Source organism: Odocoileus virginianus, chromosome 32, assembly GCF_023699985.2.
Source record: "Odocoileus virginianus isolate 20LAN1187 ecotype Illinois chromosome 32, Ovbor_1.2, whole genome shotgun sequence".
Taxonomy (NCBI): domain Eukaryota; kingdom Metazoa; phylum Chordata; class Mammalia; order Artiodactyla; family Cervidae; genus Odocoileus; species Odocoileus virginianus.
In genome coordinates, this window is record NC_069705.1 from 18,826,530 (window position 1) to 18,844,394 (window position 17,865).

General features: G+C 38.4%; 1 protein-coding gene across 2 annotated transcripts in view; it reads right to left on the reverse strand.

The window, feature by feature from the left end:
* TNKS (tankyrase) overlaps positions 1–16,818 on the reverse strand; it is a 153,473-nt gene extending 136,655 nt beyond the window's left edge. For both annotated transcript variants that reach the window (XM_070459944.1, XM_070459943.1), the window contains exon 1: positions 16,092–16,818. In XM_070459944.1, coding sequence (XP_070316045.1) covers positions 16,092–16,764 — 673 coding nt within the window. In that variant the 5' untranslated portion in view covers positions 16,765–16,818. The remainder of the gene's footprint in view (positions 1–16,091) is intronic.
* Positions 16,819–17,865: the final 1,047 nt, after the last annotated feature.

Here is a 17,865-nt window from a genome sequence, read left to right on the forward strand (position 1 = left end):
ACCCTGTCTCTCACCTTGTGTCCCCTGGATAAGACAAACTTATTTCAGCCTAGAGGACTTTGTGCTTCTGTGCTCTGCCTGAAGACCCAGATCTTCACATGCCTAGCTCCTTCTGTCATCCGATTCTCAGCCCAAAGATAACAACTTGGAGAGACTGGCTAATCACTCAACATCAATCTACCCACCCACGCACACACATTCTTTCAACATTGCTTTCAACATTAGTTCTTTGTAGATTTTGGACATTAACCTTTTACCAGAAACATCATTCACAAATACTTTCTTCCACTCAGTAGGTTGCTTTCTCATTTTTGTTGATGCTTTCCTTCACTATGCAGAGGCCTTTTAGTTCAATGTAGACTCACTCATTTTTGCTTTTGTTGCTTTGCTTTTGGTGTCAGAGTCAAAAAATCATCACCAATAGCTATGTCAAGGAGATTAACACCTATGTTTTCTTCTAGGAGATGTATGGTTTTAGGTCTTACACTAAGGTCTTTAATCCATTTTGAGTTAATTTTTGTGTATGGTGTAAGATAGTAGTCCAGTTTCACTCTTTTGCATGTAGATGTCCATTCTCCCAACACCATTTATTAAAGAGACTGTCCTTTCCTCATTGTATATTCTTGGTTCCTTTGTCATAAATTAACTGACCATATATGAACGGGTTTATTTCTGGGCTCTCTATTCTGTCCATTGAGCTATGTCTTTTTTTATGCCAATATCATACTGTTTTTATTAAGTTAGCTTTGTAATATAGTTTGAAATCAGAGAATGTGGTATCTTCAGCTTTGTTCTTCTCTCTCAAGATTGTTTTGGCTATTTGGAGTCTTTTGTGCGATACCATGCAAATTTGAGAACTGTTTTGTTCTATTTCTGTGAAATATACCATTGGCATTTTTATAGGGGTTGCATGGAATCTTTATTGCTATATTGTAGTACAGACATTCTAACAATTGTAATTCTTTTAATCCATGAGCACAGAATATCTTTCCACTTATCTGTCTTCTTCAATTTCTTTCATTAGCATCTTATAGTTTTCAATATACAGGTCTTCATTTCCTTGATTAAATTTACCCTAGGTATTTTATTTTTTTTTACACTTGTAAATGGGATTGTTCTCCTAATTTCTCTTTCTATTAGTTCATTATTAGTATAAAGAAAGCCTAAAGATTTCTATATATTGATTTTATATCCTGCAACTTTATTGAATTTTCTTATTTAAACCTTTTTGATAGACCCTTCAAGTTTTTCTATATATGGTGTCATCTGCAAATATGACAATTTTATTTCTTCTTTTTTAATCTGGATGACTTTTTTCTTGTCTAATTGCTCTGGCTAGGATTTCTAATGCTACGTTGAATGAAAGTGGCAAGAGTGGATACACTTATATTGTTACTGATCTTAAAGAAAACACTTTTGTCTTTTCACCATTGAGCATGATGTTAGCTATGGACTTGTCACATATGGCCTCTATTATGTTGAGATATGTTCCTTTTCTAGAATTAATTCTGGAAAGTTGCAAATTTAGAATAGTGAGTCTTCTAATCCATGTGTATGATATACCTTTCCTTCAATTCAGATCTCATGTGTACTTCTATTTTTGTTTTTCTCCATTAATACCCTATTTTTCAAGGATTATTGGTATTTTAAGCTTTTTGTTGCTTTGGCAGTGAAAGGGGCAGTGGTGCATTAGGGGAGATCAGTAAAACCAGATCGCACAGAACCTCTGAGTCATAAATAATCAATCTGAATTTGAGCAGGGCAAGCAAGTAGCAATAAAAAGTTCACCCTGATGAACTGTTGAACTAAACTAAGTTTTATGAACCTCTTTGATAAGTTTCAGCATTTTCTTTCCCCTAAAGACTGTGACAGACAATTACATTATTTCACATACTCAGAAAGTTTTAAAAATATATTATGTGGAAAGCATTGTGCTGGCACTATGAGGAAAACCTAAACTGATAACACGTTATCTACTCCCAATATTCATAACAATTTTCTTATTCTAATGTTAGAGTTTCAATTAAAGTCTCTCAAAAATGTTTCAATATCAAATGTAAGGTCATTGGTATCTATTCACTAGGCCTGAGTTTAGAGACAGAAAATTGCTTCACTTGTGTTCAGCATTTTAAACTGCTTAAAATTAAAGCCTCAAAGGAACAACCTTGGGCAATATTAAATCTTGTAACTAACAACTATGCATTCTAAAATTTAATAGAAGGAGAAAAACCTAAGGTATTTGGAGTATTTAAAAGTGATTTTTTTTATTTATAGTAGCAAAATCATAGCCTAAAGACATTTTCGACCTAATTGGATTGTCAGCAAAGGCACAAGGCTGTACATCATTTGAACTGCTAAATTCATTGATCTACACTTATAAAACCAATGAGAAAATTTATATTGCATCTCACATATATTTATAATTTTTTTCTTTAAGTGCAAAAAAATTGTACCCAAAAGACTCTCAAAGTAACAATAAAATAAGTCTGGAACTATCTAGAAAAACAACTCACGAACTTTTATATGTATATGTATTATATCTATTTTTCTGACACAGAAGAAATAACAGAAAGCTACAAAAGATAAAATGTTACTTGGTGACAGAAGTGTTCACTGTTTTCTCTAAAACCATTAGGAAGAACTTGAACCTAAAATATCAGAATAACCTGGTTACTTTCTTAAGCATACCAATCCATTTCAACCCCCCCCCCCCCCCCCCCCCCCCCCCCCCCCCCGGAAAAACAAACAAAACAAGGCTCTTACAATGACAGTAAAATTACTTTCAATGAAACAAAATTCAGCCATGACACATTTATGCAATAGCTGAAAGGTTTCTAAAGTAACTTTTCTTTCCCAGCCAACTAACTTTTTCAGCAATTTAATACCAGTAGTTCCAGGTATCTGTGAGCATCTCTAAAGGTCTATTAAGCACAGTAATTTATATCTGTACTGAATTAAAAATCAATAAATGATGTTGGGAAAACTGGATGGCTACAGGCAAAAGAACCAAAGTGAACTACTTTCTCACGCTATGTACAAAAATAAATTCAAAATGGATTAGAGACTTAAATGTAAGACCTGGAACCATAAAGCTTCTAGAAGAAAACATAGGCAGTACACTCTCTGACCTCAGCCTTTGCAATATTTTGGGGGTTATGACTCCTCAGGTGAGAGAAACAAAAGCAAAAATAAACAAATGAGACTACATCAAACTGTGAAGTTTTGCACAATGAAGGGAACTATCAAGAAAATGAAAGGCCATCTACTGAATGGAATGTTTGCAAACCATGTATCTGATAAGGGGTTAATATAAAAAATATACAATGAACTTATACAACTCAACACCAAAAAAACAAACAAACACCCAATTTTAAAAATGGGTAGAGGATCTGAACATTTTTCCAAATAAGATGTACAGATGGCCAAGAAACACATAAAAGACGTTCAATTCCCTATTTATCAGGAAAATACAAATCAAAACCACCTCACACCTCTTAGGATAACTATTATCAAACAGACAACAAATAATAAGTGCTGGTGAGGATATGGAAAAAAGGGAACTGCTGTGTAGTGTTGGTGGGAATGAAAACTGGTGTAGTCGCTGGAAAACTGTATGGAGGTTTCTCAAAAGAAAAAAACCTACTAGACAACCCAGCAATTCCACTTCTGGGTATTTTTCTGAACAAAAACACTAATTCAAAAAATATCTTTTTTGCACCACTATGTTCACTGCATTATTCGTGGGTCAACTGTATTTAAAAAGTAAACAAACTCAGAGAAAGAGATCAGATTTGTGGTTATCAGAGGTGGGGTGGGGGTGCAGGAGGGGGAAGTGAATAAAGACTGTCAATAGGGACAAGTTTAGCTGTAACTAAGTACAAAGGATGTAATGTGCAACAGAACAAATACAGTTACAACTGCTCTACATTACACATGAAAGATGTTAAGAGAGTAAATCCTAAGCATTCTCATCACCAGGAAAAATATTTGTTTCTTTTTCTTTTATTTTATATTTATATGAGATGACAGATATTCACTATACTTACTCTGGCAATCATTTCATGACATACATAAATCAATTATGCCACACATCCTAAAAACTATACAGTGTGATAAAGTAAACTTTATCTCAACAAAACGAGAAGGAAAAAAGCCTGACTCACACCTGTATCTTAGCTGATGTGCAGGAGGCAGCCTCAAAATTAGGAGGACACCCAGCAGAGCAGATCCATTTCAACATGATAGGTAGTTCTATTTTTTTTAAGGTTTCAGTTTCACTACATTTTATGGAAGTAATTATGGGTTTCCTCGGTGGCTCAGTGGTAAAGAAACCTGCAATGCAGGAGCTGCAGGAGACACAGGTTCAATCCTAGGTCAGGAAGATCTCCAGGAGGAGGACACTGGCAACCCACTCCAGTATTCCTGCCTGGAGAACCCCATGGACAGAGGAGCCTGGCAGGCCACAGCCCACAGAGTCTCAGAGCTGGACACGACTGAAGCGACTTAGCACACATGCACGCATGGAGGAAATTACATGCCACAATATTATGCTTTGAACTGCGAGGTAGGGGAAGTCTTGTGATAATTCTTTAAAATGTCAAAGGTTTTCTATGCACTGGGTTAAATTTACGCAGTCCAATATACATAGATCCCTAGATATCTATTAGATTTCTGCTTACTTTATAAGAAATGTTCTACGACAAAGAAACATACATTTTCTACTTAACATTCAAAGTCATTATTACTTCTTTTTCTAATTTCAACTGTAACTATATCAGCTTTTAAATAAAAAACTATTTTACATTTCATTAGATCAGAAGTCATGGTTAAGCAAAAGGGAGTATATTCCCTGTTACTTCTGAAATAACATTTTAGGAAGCAAACTACAAAATGACTTCTATAAAGCAATAAAGTTGAATATATTTTTCATTTGTCAAAGGCGGACTCTGACCAATTAATTTCTCCATCTTCTAGAATCTGATTTAGAAAGGAAAACGTTTATAGCTAGACAGAAGAAAAGAAGTATGGCATTAGGAAGCACTAAAAAAGGAAGTATTTCATTAGGAAGAGGTAAAAAAATGTATATTTTCCCCCAAAACATTGGGAAAAAACACCAAAAGTGCAAGGATAAGACACAAATTCCGATGCCAGTTTAAACAACAACAAAAGGCAAAATAAACAAACAAAAACAGGGTAAGAAATCACAGGTCCTTGGGAAGGAAAAAAAAAATGGTTGAGTGCCACTGTGGGAAGAAACATCAGCTTAACTGCAGAAGGTCGGTTATGCTGGACAGAATAGAGACCAGAGGAACGTGGTCTGTGTCCTGTGCCCCCTCACCATTGGCATACTGCCCCGTGCTGCGGTGGAATATGAGTTCGGTATCTCCAATGCACCTCTAGTCAGAAGAGAAGGGGTAATACCAAGTAAAACAGTGGAACCTGGCTGAGGCAGGAAGCAAAGGACATGCCCACAGGACATGTAGGACATGCCTACATGCCTACAGGACAGAAAAGAGTCAGGGGAATCTTGTAAGTACCTAGGATGTCACCCCCATCCCGGGCCTCTCTACCCTGACGCATGCCCTTATTTGCCTAAAACCACGTGGAGAACCAAAACCTAGAACCCCAAACTCATCCTCTCAAATGCAATATGGGCCCAACTAGCTGTCAGTTCCAAGGGATTATAAGCTCACGGCAGAAAACAATAAGATGTCTGAGGTATGAAAGCACCATGACAGAATAAATGAAAGCAGAACTACTAGACCAAAAAAAAGATATTTAAAATTGGCAAATTAAGTGTTGCCAGCGAAAAACTGAAGAACACTGAAAACACAAGAACAAAAATCTATCAAGTAAAACCAACTGGAAATATTATCATGAAAAACATCATAGGAGAAATAAAGGATATAATAAGTGGACTGGATAATAGTGGAAATAAAGGAAACAATTCCTGAGGAAAAACCAGTTGACGAACTCTCCCAAAAACCATCGGAGAAGGAGAATCTGAAGTAGAGGAGAGAAGAGAGGCGTGAGACAGAGGACTGGGAGAGGGGAAAGATACATGCAGAAATAACGACAGGACGTCTCCTAATTAAAGGAAAACGCAAAATTTCAGATTAATAAGAGTTCATGAAGTACTAAACAGGGTGGATGAAAAAATACAAATTCTCAGACTACTCCAGACCAACTGAACGAGAAAAGATGGGAGCACAGCCTAGCAACCTGCTTTAATAAAGCCTTCCTGGTGGCTCTGATACAAAGTCTGAGAACCACTGAGCTACTGCTTCTGGAAGTTATAATCCTCTGAAAATTACATGTAAGTCTGATGTTTAAATATATATTTCTGAGGGAAATGTCCATACCTATTATCAGATTCTCAAAAGAAAAAAAAAAGTTAGCAAAATTAAGAACTATTTGTATTAGTTCAGCAGTTTTCAAAGTGTGGTCTGTGGACCCCTGGTGGCTCCAGAAACCCTTTCCAGGGGGATCTGAGAAGTCAAAACCATTTACAAAATAATATTAAAGATGGTGCTCATGATAATGCAAAAGCAACAGTAGGTAAAACTGCTGACACCTTGACATGAACCGAAACACTGGCACCAAGCAGTCATTGTATTCTATAGCACTGACATACTTGGACACATGTTAGTCATTGCATTCTTCACCAGCAGACCCTCACAATTTTTTAAAAAAACCCACCAGCTTCACTTAAGAGTGTTCTTCATAAAATAAAACAAAAGTTGCTTCTTTTTTTTAAAAAGTCTACCACAGAAGAAAAAAGTTGCAAGTCCACACAAACAAACCAATAAATCATCTGCCACCAACCATTAGTTTAGTTTGTGTTATACCAAAAAGGCAAAAGGGAAAGGAAAATTTACACTTTATTTCCTCTTTTTGTACAATTAAAAAATTCACAAACCTTAATTCAAAAGCGAACCGACACATTTCAAGAAAACACTCAAAAAAAAAAAAAAGGTTTAAGCTCACACTGCTTTCATTTTAATTTTAAACACAGATTCCTGTACCAAAAGGCAAAGCAAGTTTCTATTTGACAAAGGTCCCAGCAACTCACTGGAGGGAAAAGCAATCCTGAATATCTGATGAAGCCTTAAAAGGAAAACCCAGTAGGCACACAAAAATAAAACACTCATAACTTTCCTCAATTATTCAAAACTAAATAACTTTTAGAACATGAACCTCAACGTTATCTTGAGCACCTGGGCTTTAGTATAAATACCCCAGAAACCCATGCTACTCAATTCTTATTATGAACCCACATTGATGATACAGGTGTTAGGCCCCCCCCCAAGATCAGGGCTACAACCCACCTTTCTGAGTGTTCCTGTCAGAAGAATAAACATAGACCAAGGTAACTTCAAGTACCCTGACATAAGGGAAAAATGAGAATTTAAGAGGCTCCTGTGTCTTCAATTGTATCTCTCACATATTTTACAATCAACTACTTAAAACATTTCTTTGTCCAAGAAGCAAAAACAGGCTACTAAATACATTTATGAATACGTTACTCTAGTGTTTTCACCTGCATTTCATTGCAAGACTCATGATGATGTTTATTCCTTTCTAAGACCTAACACTAAAGTAAAATGCATTTGCTTAGCATTATTTACATTCCTCTATCACTTTTCTTCTCCTGGGCTCTAAGTTGAAGATCCAACTTTTTTTTTTTAAACATATCCATGCTCACAACTTGGCCCTTGAAGATATGCCTTTTATCCTCCAGATATATTTCTTTGGTCTTTAAACTGCCAAAGAATCATGTCTGGTTAGAAAGAAAGGCACACCCAGCCTGTGACCTAGTCAGTTCCTTGTGAAAGAAAGGGATGCCTGAGGGGAGGAAAAAAAGGCAGGTGACTAGACAGCCTCTCTTCAAGAAAACTTCTATGTAAATAGACTATGAGGAAGACATCTTACATATAAAATGCCCTTAGCATGATGTCTCTGGTTAAGGCTCCTAGAAAGCAGCAATGTAGGCTATAGAAACTAAAATATTAATATAAAATTATGTTTCTTAATTTAAATGCTATGACTGTAAGAGATGGTCCTGCAAACCTTCCTGTGAGACTTACTCTAGTCTAGGTCCGAGTTCCATGTCCAACATGAGGAGAAAGGACAAGGGGAGTTACCCTCAAGGTTCAGGCTTCTATTTTTATCCTTGATTATTTAGCAATTAATTTCTCTAAAAATGAGCAGTAAAAAAAAATGAGGTCAAATTCCACGCAGAGTTTTCATAAGAATGTGAACAGGGTAACACCTCTATCAGCAATATATACTAGAAGAAAATGCCCCCCTAAAAAACCAAAAGTAGGATCTACTATTTCAATATCAGCTAAAAGACAATACGAAAAAGATGTAAGATATGAAAGACCAGCATATATGTGAGTTAGAATAAGATGATGGAACTCAGAAATAATTCAAAATAAAAAAGTATTTCAGAAGTAAAGACTAAACGAGAAGGAAAACAAAAGTGAAAAAAAAATACAAACAATGCTTTATGACAGGGATCAGCAAACTAAAACTCATGTGCCAAATCTGGCCATCTCCTCTTTTTATAAATAAAGTTTTATTGGAACATAACTATACCATTCATTTATGCATTGTCTATGGATACTCTCACGGCACAGAAGCAGAGCTGACCAGTTGACAGAGCTGAAACAGAGATCACACAGGGCATGAAGTCTAAAATCTTTATTGTCTGGCCATATGTACATAAAGTTTCCTAACTCCTGCTTATGAGAAATGAAAGGTAAAAGGGGAAATCTTTTAAAAGAAATAAGGATATAGTTTCTTTTTTGGAGCGGCTCAGACCGTAAAGACTCTGCCTGCAATGTGGGAGATCGGGTTTGATCCCTGGGTTGAGAAGATCTTCTGGAGAAGGAAATGGCAACCCACTCCAGTATTCTTGCCTGGAGTATTCCATGGACAGAGGAGCCTGGCAGGCTACAGTCTATGGGGTCACAAAGAATCAGATAGGACCGAGCAACTAATACTTTCACATGCATAAGTTTATATACCTAAAAATGCCAGTAAAATTATGAAAACATAAATATGATATAAAAATTGTTACAAGGAAAAAGTAAAATTATATTATTTTTTGCAAAGGATGGAAAACATAGCTATACATTGGTCTGTTGCAGTAATGCACAGAAATAATTTTAACTGAACTATAGTTGATTTACAGTGCTTGTAAGCTTCAGGTATATAGCACACTGATTCAGTTATATATATATAACTAAGTTTTATATCTATATATATCATATAAAGGGTCTCCCTGGTGGCTCAGATGGTAAGGAATCTGCCTGCCCAGATTCCTGACCTACACCTCGAATCTCGAACCACAGAAAATAAAATATGCTTGTTATCTGAAGCTACTAAGTTTTGGTGTGAAAAGTGGAAGTGTTAGTCACTCAGTCGAGTCTTACTCTTTGTGACCCCATGGACTGTAGCCTGCCAGGCTTCTCTGTTCACGGGGATTCTTCAGGCAAGAATACTGCAGTGGGTTGCCATTCCCTTCTCCAGGGGATCCACCCGACCCAGGGATCAAACCAGGGTCCTCCACATTGCAGGCAGATCCTTTACCATCTGAGTCACCAGGGGAAAATCAGGGAAGTGTTGGGGTAGTTTCATACACATTAGGAAGTACAGTAACTAATATAGTAAGGCTTTAATAATTACTAACATAGTACTACCAATTTGCCCAATTTAAAAAAAGGGTAAGTGGACTTTATGAAAAAATGTAAATGGCAAATAAACACATGGAAAGGTCAGGGAAACGCAAAATAAAACCAGAATGAGATACCACACATTCCCATTGGAATGGTTAAAATGAAAGCAACAGAAAACGTTAAATGTTGGCAAAGATATGGAACAACGGGAACTCTTGTATGTTGTCAATGGGAATGTAAAATGGTATATCCACCTTGGGAAAAGGTCTGGCAGTCTCTTATAAAACTTAAAATTTACCTATCCTAAAGCCCAGCAATTTCAATACAAAGTACTGAGAAAGATCTATGTTCTCAAAAAGAACTTTACAAGAATGAGCATAACAGCTTTATTTATAATAGTCAAAACTTGAAAACAGCCTAAGGGTCTAAAAGTAGGGATAAACCAAACTGAAGGGATAAACCAAATGTAGCATGCTCATATAATGAAATACCTACTACTGATACAAGTTTCATCAAAAACATTTGTTTAGCAAAAGAAGTCTTACAGAAAAAAGCAAATATTGCATAATTCCATTTATATGAACTTCTAAAACAGGCAACTCAATCTATAGTGGAAAAAAGTCAGAACAATGTGTCTGCTGGGAGGGGAAGGGTAGGGATAGAGGAAAACAACATGAAGTAACTTTCTGAAATTAGAATTATCTATAAGGATTTGGATTATACAGGCATTTGCATTTGTCAGAATTCTGTGAATATAACATGTAAGCTTTGTACAGATTTTACATGAAAAGACAAATCTTTAAACAAACACTAAACTCTGGATAATGATATGTATACTGGTGTATTTACAGGCAGCTGCACAAATGTCTACAATTTACACATCATAAAAAAATACTGACGGATAAAGGAGAACATAAGCAGACAGGTATGTAGCAGAAATCAGACAGCATTTTTAACTGATGTACCTATTCCTCTATGGCTGCAGTTTGCTTGTTACCAACTTATTACTATTGAGAGATACTTCTAAATAACACCTTCATATAACTAATTTGCTCTTTCAGTCATTTGTTTCCAAACAGTAGTATCATTAATGCAAAAGAGAGACACTTTGTACACCTTTCTAACTAAAAGTTCTATGTGAACTTTTTTAAAGTGGTACCTTAAGCAAAGTATGAGATGTTGAGAAAAGACTAAGTAAAAGATAATTCAGTTTGTAGCGAACAATTTTAAGTCTGAGAAGATATTTATGAAACTACTAACTCCTTGTCTTCTGTTATCACATCAGACCTTTGCTAAACCCTGAGGCAAAAACATTTGCTTAAAAGTATAATCAAGGACTTTGCCAGATAATGTATAGAAAGATTCCATTCCAGAACTGAAGTGTTCTGACTCATTTTTTTTACCTACTGATGGGCAACAACAGTCTAGAGGACAGTGTTTTGTTTTCTTCTTTTTTAAACAGAATTGACATTTGTACAGTGAAGGAGATGGAGGTAGGGGGACAAGCATGGACATGATGAAAAAAATTAAGAGAAACAGAAATGAGTCAGGCAATCTCTATATGGTTAATGTGTGTTGAGGTAGGTATCTCTCAAATCAAAAGAAAGCACAAAATTCCCATACATATTTTGCTGGTTTTGATACTGAAGTACCCCATATCACAAATCCTAGTCAAGTCATATGTTAACTAATGCTCACCATTAAAGTAACCAGGAAGCCTACTTCAAAATTTCTTCAGTTTAAAGTAAATATCATGAAATTTCAGAAATCAGTGCTTCATTAAACTCTTTTTTCATTGTTGTTTTTTCACAAAGACCTTATCTGAACTTTTCTTTAAAAAGAAAACTCATCAGAATATACTGGTCCTTTAAAAAAAATATGTCATTACTAGGAATTGAATTCAGGAGATACATCACTCTAAATTGATACTATTTCAACAGCTTAAAGCTCAACATTCAGAAAACTAAGATCATGGCATCCAGTCCCATCACTTCATGGCAAATAGACAGGGAAACAGTGGCTGACTTTAATTTTTCTGGGCTCCAAAATCACTGCAGATGGTGACTGCAGTCATGAAATTAAAAGACACTTACTCCTTGGAAGGAAAGTTATGACCAACCTAGACAGCATATTAAAAATCAGAGACATTACTTTGCCAACAAAGGTCCATCTGGTCAATGCTATGGTTTTTCCAGTGGTCATGTATGGATGTGAGAGTTGGGCTATAAAGAAAGCTGAGTGCCGAAGATTTGATGCTTTTGAACTGTGGTGTTGGAGAAGACTCTTGAGAGTCCCTTGGACTGCAAGGAGATCCAACCAGTCCATCCTAAAGGAGATCAGTCCTGGGTGTTCACTGGAAGGACTGATGTTGAAGCTGAAACTCCAATACTCTGGCCACCTGATGCGAAGAGCTGACTCACTTGAAAAGACCTTGATGCTGGGAAAGATTGAAGGCAGGAGGAGAAGGGGACGACAGAGGATGAGATGGCTGGATGGCATCACCGACTCAACGGACATGGGTTTGGGTGGACTCCGGGAGTTGGTGATGGACAGGGAGGCCTGGCCTGCTGTGGTTCATGGGGTTGCCAAGAGTTAGACACGACTGAGCAACTGAACTGAGCTGAACAACAGCTTTGATGGTCCTTTGAACAACGAAGGTCAAGCATCTTATCTGTGAAAGTCTTATATAAACTCTGCTGCTGCTGCTGCTAAGTTGCTTCAGTTGTGTCTCTGTGTGACCCCACAGACGGCAGCCCACCAGGCTCCCCTGTCCCTGGGATTCTCCAGGCAAGAATACTGGAGTGGGCTGCCATTTCCTCCTCCAATTATATAAACTCTACTCAACAATAAAAGACTGGATCATTTTGATATAGTCATTTTAAGAAGGTATCAGAAGCAGTACTGTAAGAATCTATACCAATAGTGGAAACTAAAGATAATGTTTCTAGTTGTGGACATTATTAATACTGTCTGTAAGCCACATTTAACAATTATCACAGTCCAAAGTGGGATAGAAAGAATTCTTAACTCCGCTGCTGGAAAGCATTATGGTTTAAAAAAAGGCATAAGGATTTAAATATGAATATGACTTCACACACTTCAAAGAGCCTTAAAAATGATTTCATTTCATTCCATAGAATGATACTTATTTTTAAACAGAAATAAAGGCATTAATTAACATTCTTCCTTCCATCTTTGCTTGGCGAGCTTGGACTCATCCTTTAAATCCTCACTTTAAAACATCTCTTTATCTAGAAAGACTTCTTTAAATGATCTAAAATCAGGACAAACATCTTCACTGCCTGCTCCAAAAGAGAGTAGTTTACTTTTCCTATCACTCTAGGACACTCTGTGGGGTTTTTATTATTGTTGCTTTTAGTTCCCCACTAGACTGTAAGCTCCATAAGGGTAAGGATAACTGACCACTTCAAAGCTGTGTCAATATTTAACACCAACCTACATAAGCTATCAGCTCACTTGGTAAAGAATCCGCCTACAAAGCAGGAGATCCTGGTTTGATTTCTGTGTCAGGAAGATCCGGTGGAGAAGGGTTATGTTACCCACTCCAGCATTCTTGGGCTTCCCTTGTGGTTCAGCTGGTAAAGAATCCACCTGCAATGTGGGAGACCTGGGGTTCAATCCCTGGGTTGGGAAAATCCCCTGGAGAAGGGAAAGACTACCCACTCCAGTATTCTGGCCTGGAGGATTCCATGCAGTTCTGAAAAGTCCATAGGGTCCCAAAGAGCTGGACAGGACTGAGTGCCTTTCACATCTTAAGTAATAAAAGATTTGTGGAACACTGGAACTACAATTTTTAAATCTTTCCATCCAAGGCATGGCACCAATTTCCAATCTTTAAAACAGCTTTTCCATGACATTCAGTGACTAGCATTCCAATCAAGTAACAGTCAACTGAGAATCACTTCTAATTACCCAGCCTACACATGAAGAAGACTAAATTAAAGAAAGCTTTAATGCTATGAACACAAACATGAAACACAGTAAATGGACTAGAGTGTTATGTTTTTATACCATGGAGAGTTTCACTGTTTTTGTTTCCTTTTCCACATGGAACTAAAAGAGATTATTTTTTTTTCCCTAAATAAGCCAGTTCAATATTAGGGTCTCATAACTACAACATAATTACAGGATTGTTTCACTGTTTGTCTTCTAGCTTAGCTGGGTACACATAGAACTCTAAAACAGAATAAAAAGTTAACTACTGTGGCAAACAGAAGATGTGACTTGGGAGATAAGCAGTATTTTATGTGTGACTAATCCTAAATATTACAAAAATTAATGTAACTATCATCTGCAAGTGATTACTTACAATGCAGTATGATGAAAAATGACAAGATTTCTGAAACAACGTGTTATAATAATCAAATCTGGAATAAAGTCTACAAAGGCAGTCTTGCTTCATTTATTATAGATCTTTCATCCTGCCTAAAAAAAAGAAATGATTTCATCTAAAATAGGCAACACTTGTGAGCATCTGCATACTTAAATGGGAGCCTGACTTTGATTCAATTCACTACATTCCTAATAGTTGTTGTTGTTGAGTTGCTAAGCCATGTCTGACTCTTTGCGACCATACAGACTGCAGCATGCCAGGCTTCCCCGTCCTTCACTATTTCCCAGAGTCTGCTCAAACTCAAGTCTATTGTGTCGATGATGCCATCCAACACTCTCACCCTCTGTCACCTCATTCTCCTCCTGCCCTCAATATTTCCTAATAGTAGTGTCCACATTTCCAGTGATCTAATAATGATTTCCTGTAAGTATTTCTCACATTGCTGACCTTGACTCATTAATGGGATCACAAACAGCATTTGCAAGCAAGGAAATAGTTTAGGATACAAAATATCAGAGTACAACACACATAGCAAGGCAAAGAACTGTTTCCTGAAACTTTTGATTCACTTTGCATGTGGCAACATAAAATTTATTGCTAAGTACAGGCTGCAAAAAAAAAAAAAAAAAAGTGTGAACATTACTCTTGGAGTGTATATGCCCCCAATTACTACTTCTCCCCAAACACTGCCAAAGTGAAAATTCCATAAGAATTACTCACAAAAATGAAAAGTGATCTTAAACCAAGTATAATTGTTTAACCTGGACTTCACACATTCCAAAATCAAACTAAATTTAAATCCAGGTTCCACTACTTCTTATGTGAATTTAGGATTATTTAAGCTGTACATGCTTCACTTCTGTCATCTGTAAAATGAGGATAAAAATATTTTCTGAGTTCTGGTAGAAATAAACAATACATTAAGTTCTTAACATATGCTTTACATTAACAGAACAAACTCAAAGAGTGGTATATATTAAAATACAGCATGAAACTTAACAGAAGTTATCTTCAGAGTATGATCTTTGATGTTTATGTGCAATGCTTTTTCATTTCATATATTTCTGTACTATATGAATGTACATACAACACACACACTTCTAATGTAACATTTCTAAGGTATATAATCTTTATTTTTTTAATGTCAATGGGAGGATTCTAGGCAAGGAGATTATGACCCTTTTTGTTTTAAATTTCTCTGTATTTTATAAAAACATGTTAGCTGTTTTTAAAATAAAACAATTACTTGCTTAAAAAAAAAGTGTACAGTGGTCTAGGTTTTAGGAATAAGTACTTTCGGGGGAGAACTTAGGTCTCAGATACTTCTCACTAAATCCTCACATAATCCCCATATACATTTTTGCCCATGAGGAGATGGAGGCTACTGAGATAAGGAAAATGATGTTACACAACCAACAGACAGCAGTTGCCAGAACTTGAAAGCCTTTTCTTCTGCCATCACATAATGCATCCAAATATTCTTCTACAGCTCTTTCACATAGGCACGTTTTGATCTACCCAATCAGACTGTACACTACCTCAAAAGGGGAGAAAGTTTCACTAACTTCATTTAAGTCTCACATTTAAGTCTCATATTAATGATAAGGTTACGATAGCTACTTAACACTTGTTGAGTTTTATTAAACTTCTCTTGGGCTAGTTTGTCCTTATGCGACATTACTCCTGTAAAAAGGAAATAAGTAAAACACACGACAAAACTATTCTAACACTGCTCAGACCTAACTTTATTCCGACACACTCGTAACTGAAAAAGTTTAAGCATATCTATGTCCTGAGACGACCACTACGGGAGGTTGGAGATCAGCAAGAGGATCACAGTGCAAACTAAAAAGAAGGGACTCACACGTTCCCCTACCACGCCCCCGTCACCCTGGCACCACCTAAAGAAAGGAACCTCAAGGGTTCCCGAGAAGTATTGAGGCATCATCACCACGCCCCCATCGTTCCCATCATCGTAACTCGTTTTCTTTCCCTACCCGGACCGCAGTGCCAAACACCAAAACCCTTAATAAACAATTCAAAAAGTCTCTGACCTGCAGCGAAGTGCAGGGGAGAAGACTTCCGGCCGGCCATGTCCTTAGCATTCACGTTTGCCGCGTCCACCAGCCTCTTTACCCGGGACACGTCCCCATTGCGACAGGCCTCCAAGAGTTCCCGCAGGGCCCCGCTCACTGCTGGGACCCCTGGCCCCGGGCCCGCAGCCCCAGGCCCCAATGGTGCTGTCGTGCTAACTCCGGCCGCCTCGGGGCTCTCCGCCAAGCTCGATCCAGGGGAGGATGGAGAGGAAGAGGAGGAAGAAGTCGGGGAAGAAGAGGACGACGGTGAATTGTTACTGCCGCCGCCGGCTGGGTTGGGAGCGACCCCGACGGCAGATGAGGCAGAAACCGCCGGGACCACGGGAGCGGCGGCGACCGTACAGATTGTGCTCGTGGGACTGCAACAGCTGGCACTGTCAACCGGGTCCGGGGATCTGGGCCTGTCGGGCGGATCCCGACTGCCATCCCCCTCCGGCAGCGCTAGGCCGTGCCTCGGGGAGGCGAACGGGGCCAGGCTGCCCACCGTAGGGGAGGCCGGGGTGGTCCCAGGGGCCAGGCCCGGGCTGAGTGGGGGGGGAGGTGGCGGCGGCGGCGCCGAAGCCCCTGGGGCGGGCTGGAGCTGTTGTTGATGATGGTGGTGATGATGCTGAGAGCGACGCGACGCCGCCATCTTCGGACTCCCCCAGCTCTGTCACTGCGGCAACGGCCCCACCGCCCGCCCTCACTTCCGACTGCCGGACCAATTAGCGCCCAGCGCACAGGAAATGATGCTAGGAGGAGAGGGCGGGGTCAAAGGGTGGGAGGGAAGTATTGGAAGCTCCCAGCCCCTCCGCGAAAGGGGGTGTGGCCTCGCCTTCGAGGGGCGGGCTTTGTGATGCCTTCGCGGGCTGGCCGGGGAGATTTGAAAACTGGAACTATCCTAGGCTTAAGTGAGAAACTTTTCCTGCATTTCTCACTTTGAACTTGCTTACCTTGCCCTGTTCCGTTCTGTTGCCAAGTCTCCTACAGTCTTCCTTGTCTTGCTGCAGAACCTGCGTGAGATGGAACTCTGTGCAAAGTTTGTATCGTTTATCAAATGTCAAGTGCCCTTGTCTGAAAAATGAGCTAGTATCTATCTCACAGAATTGTTAGCGGAATTAAATGAGCTAACATTTACAAAATGTTCTGTCTGCTTCCCTTGTGGTTCAGATGGTAAAGATCTGCCTGCAATGCAGGAGACTCAAGTTTGATTCCTGGGTCGGAAAGATCCCCTGGAGAAGGGAATGGCAACCCACTCCAGTATTCTTGCCTGGAGAATCTCGTGGACAGGGGATCCAGGTGGGCTACAGTCCATGGGGTCGCAAGGAGTTGGACACGACTGAGCGACTAACACACATAATTAGCACACTGGTAAAAAAAAAAAAATAAATTAATGCAGCCTTCTCCCCCTCTCGGTTAATACCTTGGTCTCTATATACCCCCTCTAGTAGAGTTCTCACTTTATGTGCTTTGTTAAGTACCTCATTCTAAAATAGAAGTTAGGAATACAAGGATTGAAATTCAGGCTCTGCCATGAAAGAGCTGTGTAGATTTGGGCAAGCTATTTAACCCCTCTGTGTCTTAGGTTCCCCTCTGCAAAATGAAATTAATAGTTCAATGTTAACTACTAAAGTTATGTTTCTTCTATTCTGTTACCTCTGTGCTTTCATTTCTCACCTTAAACTCGACTGAAGTAATGACAAACGTGTTCGTTTCTTTTGAATTCTTTTTAGCTGACCTTCTCTTCTTTACT